Here is an 8,815-nt window from a genome sequence, read left to right on the forward strand (position 1 = left end):
ATGATTTCCAGTTGCTCTGCTGTTAGGGTCAATTTGCATATTACCCTTTTATTATATAAGATTTGAGTGCACCCTATATTTAGACATTGGGTATACTGTTACCTCTTTGAGCTCTGGTGGAGGAAATAGACACTAAATAATTAAAATAAATAGTTTAATATATAGGATGCCAGTGCCAAATGCTATAGAGAGAAAAAACAGAAGAAAGAATAGAAGTCTGTCCTGGCCAGTGTGGCTCAGTGGTTGAGCATTGACCTATGAACCATGAGGTCATGATTCGATTTCTGGTTAGGGCATATGCCCAGTTTGCAGGCTCAGTCCTCAGTGTGGAGCATGCAGGAGGCAGCAGATCAATGATTCTCTTTCATCACTGATGTTTCTATCTCTCTCTCTCCCCCTCTTCATCTCTGAGATCAATAAAAATATATTTTAAAAAAGTACAAGTCTGTGGAGAGAGTGGTTTTATAATTTAGGGTGTCCAGGACCGGCCTTATCGAAATGGTGACATTTGAGTAATGGCCTGGAGAAGGTGAGTGATGGAGCTGTGTGTGTGTGTGTGTGTATGTATATATAGCGATGGGAAATGTTTTTTAGGCAGAATAAAGAACAAATACAAAGGCCTTGAGAAAGAAACATGGCAGGATCTTGATATAACAGCCAAGAGATCAGTTTAGCTGGAGCAAGGAGAGTAGTAGGAGATGAAGTGGGGTCAGTAGATCATGGAGGAAGTTGTAGGTCACTGAAGGGACCTGTACTCAGAAGTAAGATGAGAAGCCACCGGAGGATTTCTTGGCTTTATCTAATGAGTAAGGTTGTAGAGGATCATTTAATGTGCTTATTTGCCATTAAATATCTTTGGTAAAATATCTGTTCATATCTTTTGCTCATCTTCTTTTTTTAAAAAATATATATATTTTATTGATTTTTTACAGAGAGGGAGGGAGAGGAATAGAGAGTTAGAAACATCGATGAGAGAGAAACATCGATCAGCTGCCTCCTACACACTCCCTACTGGGGTTGTGCCCGCAACCAAGTACATGCCCTTGACAGGAATTGAACCTGGGACCCTTAAGTCCGCAGGCCGACGCTCTATCCACTGAGCCAAACTGGTTAGGGCTGCTCATCTTCTTATTGAAGTACTAGGGGCCCAGTGCATGAATTTGTGCACCTTGAAAGGAACTGTGGGCTGTGAGGCTGCAGTGGGCACAGGGGCGGTCTTTGCTATCCTCTGTACCCCCGCCTGGCCCCTCCCACCAAGGCCCCTGGTCCCCTGTTTGCCAGCAGCCCACCACTCCCACACGCTGATGTCATCAGCCCCGCTCGCACCCACTGATGGCACGGAGCAATTGGGGCCGGCACCAGCAGCAGTTGCAAGCAGGGCCGGCACCATAAGTGGTGGTGAGCAGCAAGTGCTGCCCCAATCGCCACTCAGGAGCAGGGGGAGGGGGAGAGGGTGCGACCTGGGCCAGTGCCATCAGCTGGTGCAAGCGGCGGCTGCTGCCCTGATCGCCCCTCAGGAGTAGGGGGAGGTGGAAGAGCCCTTAGGGGTGGTCAGGCAGCCACTGCTTGAACCCGCTGATGGTGCCGAGTGATCGGGACTGGTGCCGAGCACCGGCACTAGCTGCAAGTGTGAGTGGGGCCAGCGCCAGCAGCATATGTGAGCACTGGGCAGGCCCGCAGAGTGCAGGAGCAAAGAATTTTCAGTAACCACCAGAGGCTTGCCCCAGTGACCGTGACCGGTGCCCCACCTTGGTCTGGCGCCCCCACTCCCCTGCTCCACTATCCCGCCATGGCCAACGCCTGCCATGTTCCACACACATCCCCTGGTGGTCAGCACACATCATAGCAACCAGTTGTTCAGTTGGTTGTTCCTGTTGTTCTACCGTTCAGTCTATTTGCATATTAGCCTTTTATTATATAGGATTTTATTATTCAACTAGAGGCCCGGTGCACAAAATTCATGCACCGGGGGGGTGGGGGGCCAAAGCTCCTCAGCCCAGCCTGCCCCATGGGGAGTGGGCCTAAGCCACAGTCTGGCCTCATAGGCTCAGAGCAGGCGCCTGTGTGTGTGTGTCCATTGGGACCCTATCCCAAGCCGTGCCATGGAGGCTCAGAGCAGGCGCCCCGTGTGTGTGTGTGTGTTTGTGTGTGTGTGTGTGTGTCCCCGTCTGCTGGGGGCCTTCCCCCAGCCACGTTGGAGGCTCGGAGCAGGCACCCCGTGTGTGTGTTTGTGTGAGTGTGTGAGTGTGTGTGTGTCTGCTGGGGGTCTGCCTCCAGCTGTGCCGTGCCCTCTATGTTCATCATTCAGGCTTGGGCGGAGCTCGACTACTCCTCCAGAGCTGGTCGTGACCATGAAGGAGTCTTGACCTCATTTGCATATTACTTCTTTATATATATAGATGTTAGGAGCTCTTTGTCAATTCTGAATACAAGTCTTTTCTCAGATAAATGCTTTGCAAGTATTTCCTCTATGTCTATGGTTTGGCTTTTCATTCTCTTAAAGTATCTTTCAAAGAGCAGACTAAAAATTTTGATGAACTACAATTTTTCCATATTTTCTTTTATGGGTTATGCTTTTGATGTTATATCTAAAAAATTTTATCGCAACTCAAAGTCACATGTTTTCTCCTTGATGTTTCATAGTTTTAGGTTTACATTTAGGTCTATGATTCATTTTCAGTTAATTTTTATATAAGATGTGAGGTATGGATCATAGTTCTTTTTTGCATGTGTATAACTTTGTTGAAAAGACTATATTCTCCACTTAATTACTTTTGTATCTTTGTCAAATATCAGTTGTCTATAAATGTGTAAGTTTATTTCTCGACACTCAATTTTGTTACATTGACTTAATTTTCTATCTTTACACCAATAATAGATTGTTTTGTTTACTATTGATTTATTCTTGAAATGAGGTAGTGTTAGTTCTTTTTTCAAAGTTTTTTGGCTATTTTATGTCTTTTGCATTTCCCTATGAACTTTAGAATGAGCTTGTTAATGTCTACCAAAGAAAGAACCACCACACTCAAAAAACAACCCTGCTGGAATTTTTATTGGGATTGCATTGAATTGCTAGATTGGGGAATATTGGCATCTTAACAATATTGAATATTCCAATCTATTAACCTAGTATATTTTCCCATTTATTTAGATCTTTATTTCTTAGCAATGTTTTGTAGTCTTCAGCATGTCTTACATATCTTTAGCCATAATTATACCCAAGTATTTCATATTTTTATACTGTTGTTACTGTCTTAAAGTTTTTATTTTTCCATTGGAGAGGTTATTTTGTGTGGTTTATGTTTTTTAAAAAAAATGTATATTTTTATTGATTTCAGAAGTGAAGGGAGAGTGCAAGAGAGATAGAAACATCAATAATGAGAGATAATTATTGGTTGGCTGCCTCCTGCATGCCTCACACTGAGGATTGAGCCCGCATCCTGGACATGTGTCCTGACCAGGAGTCAAACCATGACCTAATATCATCTAATATCATCATTTCCCTGTAGAGGAAGAAGAGGTGACATACACAGTCATTGATCAGTTCCAGCAGAAGTTTGGTGCTGCAGTAAGTTGCCTTCAATCATTCCCAGTATTGTCTCCATATGGGTATCATGTCTGTGTCTCACAAATTTTTCTCTTATAAGATCATTGATGTTTTCTCTAATAATTCAACAAAATATCTGAGTGCCTGCTACATGCCAGGCACTGTTCTGAGGTGTGGGGTAGAACAGTCATCAATTCCCAGCCATCAAGAAGCTGGAAATTTTACATTTAGTGTAAGGAAATAAGCAAATAATTGTATATAATCAGTGATGGGGTGTGTGTGTGTGTGTGTGTGTGTGTGTGTGTAGCAGACACCTGTTTTGGATCAGTTAGATTTTTTTTAAAATATATTTTATTGATTTTTTTACAGAGAGGAAGGGAGAGAGATAGAGAGTTAGAAACATCGATGAGAGAGAAACATCAACCAGCCGCCTCCTGCACATCTCCCACTGGGGATGTGCGCGCAACCCAGGTACATGCCCTTGACCGGAATCGAACCCGGGACTCTTCAGTCCACAGGCCGAGGCTCTATCCACTGAGCCAAACTGGCTTCGGCTTGGATCAGTTAGATTTTATGAGTTTAAAAAATATGATCCACTTTGTTCACTGCTAGCTATTTTACTTGTGTCATTCATGATGTTATAATTGCAAAATTAACTCTCTGGAGCATTCTATTCTTTTTTTACCAGATGCTCCACATCAAGAAGCAAAGTGTTTTGAGTGTGGCTGCAGAAGGAGCTAATGTGTGTCGTCATGGGAAACTATGTTGGCTTCAGGTAAAACATAGTTGTAAAAAACTTTTTATTTTGGAAATAATTATAAATTCACTTGGAAATTTATATTAATTGTCTTCATTGTATCACCCAAGTGTCACTCTACTAGAACTTGTTTGCAATGTCTTTCATTCTCTTACTACTCAGTTTATTCTTTTCAAAAGAAAAGAGCTTCTGTCTCTTTATAGATTCACTTTTATAATCATTGCTAGGGGCCCAGTGCATGAAATTTGTGCGGGGGGTGGTGGTGTGGGGGGAGTCCCTCAGCCCGGCCTGCACCCTTTTGCAATCCGGAACTGCTGGCTTCTATCCACTGGCCTACCTGCCTGCCTGATGGCACCTAACCACTCGCCTACCTGCCTGATCACCCCTAACTGCTCGCCTGCTGCCTGATCGCCCCTAACCGCCTCTGCCTTGGCCCCTGCGGCAGTGGCTTCATCCAGAAGGATGTCCGGAATGATGTCTGGAAGGTCGTTCAGCTGTCTGGTCTAATTAACAGTATGCTTTTATTATTATAGCTTGCTGACTTACAGATTATGCTTGAGGTCTTTCCCAGTTCTATTCTCTTGCCTTAGCTCTATGAAGAGTTTCTCATCTTTCCTTTTGTTTGCTAGCTTTCCACAGTAGGTTTCTACCACATCATTTTTATTTTCCTGGACCTCAGGTGAGGGTCCCTACTATATACAAAGAACTTTGTAATGAGCTTTGCATAGCTAGAGGTTGGGTAGCCACCTTTGGATCACACTCAGCAGCATCAGCATTTAAGGAGCTGAATACCCAAACAATGTCTTCTATCCTTTGACTAGAGACCTACCTCCAGCTACTGAAAAGACATTTTATTAGGATTGGCAGTCTGCTCTCTTGACCTTCTCTCACTGAAGTATTCATCCTGTCAAAGGGAAAGAAATGGAGATATCAAACCCAGTTTTGCACAAGGATTAGATTGCCTCTCTTATTTCATGGGAAACCTTCGTTTTTAGGTGACTAGGTTTGAGTTAGCAGCACAAATGCAAATTTCTTTCTTTTAATATATATATTTTTATTGATTTCAGAGAGGAAGGGAGAGGGAGAGAGAGATAGAAACATCAATGATGAGAGAGAATTTTTGATCGGCTGCCTTTTGCACAACCTCTACTGGGGATCGAGCCCACAACCTGGGCATGTGCCCTTGATCGGAATCGAACCCAGGACCCTTCAGTCTGTAGTCTGATGCTCTATCCACTGAGCCTAACCAGCTAGGGCTATTTTTCATTCTTTTTTTTTTCAGATCATCAGCATAGTTGGGTTCTTTTTTTATTCTCCTGTTACATCTGTATTTATACCCTTCTTTCTTGTTTTTATTTATTCATTTTGGACAGAGAGAGGAAAGAAAGAGAGAGAGAGAGATTTGTTGTTTCACTTATTTATGCATTCATTGGTTGATTCTTGTATGTGCCTTGACTGGGAATTGAACCCGCAACCTTGGTGTTTGGGATGACACTCTAACCAACTGAGTTATCTGGCCAGGACCTATTTGGTACTTTCTTTTTTGTTGTTGTTGTTATTTAGTACTTTCTTATATTTCCCATCTCTCTGCTAAAATTCTCATTGCATTTGTCCATTCTTCCCAAACTGGCTAGTACAACAATTACTTTAAATGCAAATGGATTAAATGTTCCAATCAAAATACATAGGGTGGCCAAATAGAAAAGAAAACAAAATCCTTACATATACTGTCTACAAGAGACTTACTTCAGAATGAAGACATACAGAGACTGAAAATAAAGGGATAGAAAAATATTTCATGAAAAAAAAAAAAGCTGGGGTAGCAATACTTATACCAGACAAAATAGACTTTTAAACAAAGTCTACAACAAGAGACAAAGAAGGGCCCAACAATCCCACTTCAGGGTATCTACTGTAGAAACCCAAAACACTAAAACGAAATGACATATGCATCCATTAGTTCATTGTAGTGTTATTTACAATAGCCAAGGTATGGAACCAATTTGAAGTGTCCATCAACAAGTGAATGGATAAAAAAGATGTGGTGCATATATACAATGGAATGTAACTCATCCATTAAAAAAAAAAATAGCCCTAGCCGGTTTTGCTCTGGATAGAGCGTTGGCTTGTGGACCAAAGGGTCTTGGGTTCAATTCTGGTCAAGTGCCCATACCTTGTTTACAGGCTCCTCCCTGGCCCAGGCCCTGGTCAGGGCGTGTGCAGGAGGCAACCAATTGATGTGTTTCTCTCCCATCGATGTTTCTTTCTGTTTTCCCCTCTCTCGTCCACTCTCTCTAAAAGATCAATGGGAAAATATCCTTGGGTGAGGATTAGCAAAACAAAACAAAATAAAAAATCCTGCCATCTGCCATTTGTGACAGCATAGATATTGCAACAACATGGAGGGTATTGTGCTGAGTGAAATAAGTCAGAGAAAGACAAATGCCTATGATTTTATTTATATATGGAATCTAAAAAACAAAATAAATGAAAAGCAAAATAGAAATAGACTCATTAAGAGAACATTTTGACAGTTGTCAGATGGGAGAGAGGTTGAGGGAATGGGTGAGAAAGGTGAAGGGATTAAGAAGTACAAATTGGGCCCTGACTAGGTAGTTCAGTTGCTTAGAGCATCGTCCTAATATGCCAACATTGCCGGTGGGTACCTAGTCAGGGCACAAACAATAATGAATGCATAAATAAGTGGAACAGCAAATCAATATTTCTCTCTCTTCTCTCCCTTTCTACAAACCAATAAATAAAAATAGGATGTACAAAATAGTTATGGAATAGTCATGGGGATGTAAAGTATAGTATAGGGAATATAGTCAAGTAATAACTATGTATGTTGTCAGATGGGTACTAGTTTTATCAGAGTAATCACTTAATAAGTTATATAAATGTCTAATTACTGAGTTGTACACCTAAAACTAATATATATATATATCAATTGTAATTGAAAATGTAAAATTTTTTAAAATTTAAAAAATACTAAGATGAAGGTAGCAAATCTTTGTAAGAGACTCAAAGATTTTTTAATATCCTTTGGCCTACTTCTTAAGGCCACTTCTAGGAATCTGTCTTCAAAATATGAAGAAAAAATATGTGAGAATCTATTCATCCTGGCACCATTTATGATGATAAAAATCAGAAACTACTTAAATAGTTAATAATAGAAGTTACAGTATATTTTATAACTTCTTTATGGATGCCAGAAATTGATGACACATGCAATATAGAAAAATATTTGAAAGTTCATGAATGGAAAAAGCAGGACATAGATTTGAATGCATATTATTGCAGCCATGTACATTTTTGCATATGTAAAAAATGAAAAGGAGAATTGTATGGCATGCGTTGATTCACTGAAGAAATGTATAACAGCCATCCATGTGCCTGACTCTGTTCTAGTTGCATGTATACTGGTAAATTCGACATAATCTCTTCTCTCATAGAGCTTAAAGTCTAGCAGAGAATTATTTTCCAAACTTTTAGTGTCTATTCAATTTTTATGTTTAAAGATATAAGGAGAAAGAGCAGGGATTGATTATTTAGGTGTCAAATTCTAGCAAACATCATGAAGGATCTGAGAATGGGTACAGGTAGGCCTGGCAATTGTAGCTGCAACAACAGTTAGCTCCTGAAATGACAAAGATGGCATTAGAATGTCATGTGGTTGCCTCTCTAGACCTTCTTAGATCCTTTTTGGCCTTTTTCTTTCTGACTCAGTTGATTATCCAGCTGTACAGCTTTTGTGGCTTTTATGAAGAAAAACAAACTAGAATTCTTATGATTGTATAAAATTGATCTATAAAAACAGTGTTCCTGCCATTTGTGCCAGTGTATTTGTTGCCTGTTTTATACTGATGAGGAACAGGGATCTTCTCTTATGAGTAATTTCATGTGATACCTAACACATTCATGATTACTATGGAACTAAAAAAATAAAATGCATTTTGTGTTGTTAACAACAAAATATATTGTTCATATCCCCAGGGTATTAGAATGCCATAGGTGAGACTGGTAAAAATTAAAGTTGGGATAGTAAAAAGTGAAAGGCTAAATTACCAGATTGTCTGTTTCGTTTCTTTTGAAAAATCACAGTTATAGTGTCTTTTTTTAAAAAAAATTAAATCTTTATTCAGATTATTACAGTTCTCTTTTTTCCCCCATAGCTCCCCTCCACCCGGTTCCCACCCCACCCTTTGCCCTTACCCCCCACCAACTGTCCTCATCCATAGGTGTACGATTTTTGTCCAGGCTCCTCCTGCGCCCCCACACCCCTTTCCCCCCGAGAATTGTCAGTCCACTGCCTTTCTGTGCCCCTGATTCTATTATATTCACCAGTTTATTCTTTTCATCAGATTATTTATTCACTTGATTTTTAGATTCAGTTGTTGATAGATGTGTGTTTGTATCTTTACCTTTTTCTTCTTCTTCCTCTTCTTAAAGGACACCTTTCAGCATTTCATACTAGAGGCCCGGTGCACAAAAATTTGTGCACTAGGGGG

The 8,815-nt window shown here is 40.6% G+C and overlaps 1 protein-coding gene across 1 annotated transcript in view; it reads left to right on the forward strand.

Moving 5' to 3' along the window:
- EXD1 (exonuclease 3'-5' domain containing 1) overlaps nucleotides 1–8,815 on the forward strand; it is a 39,980-nt gene that overhangs the window by 20,095 nt on the left and 11,070 nt on the right. Inside the window, exons 6-7 of the mRNA XM_006778076.2 lie at nucleotides 3,510–3,568; nucleotides 4,236–4,322. Of these exons, the coding sequence (XP_006778139.1) occupies nucleotides 3,510–3,568; nucleotides 4,236–4,322 (146 nt within the window). The remainder of the gene's footprint in view (nucleotides 1–3,509; nucleotides 3,569–4,235; nucleotides 4,323–8,815) is intronic.

The sequence above is a fragment of the Myotis davidii genome, unplaced genomic scaffold (assembly GCF_000327345.1).
Source record: "Myotis davidii unplaced genomic scaffold, ASM32734v1 scaffold46, whole genome shotgun sequence".
Taxonomy (NCBI): Eukaryota; Metazoa; Chordata; class Mammalia; order Chiroptera; family Vespertilionidae; genus Myotis; species Myotis davidii.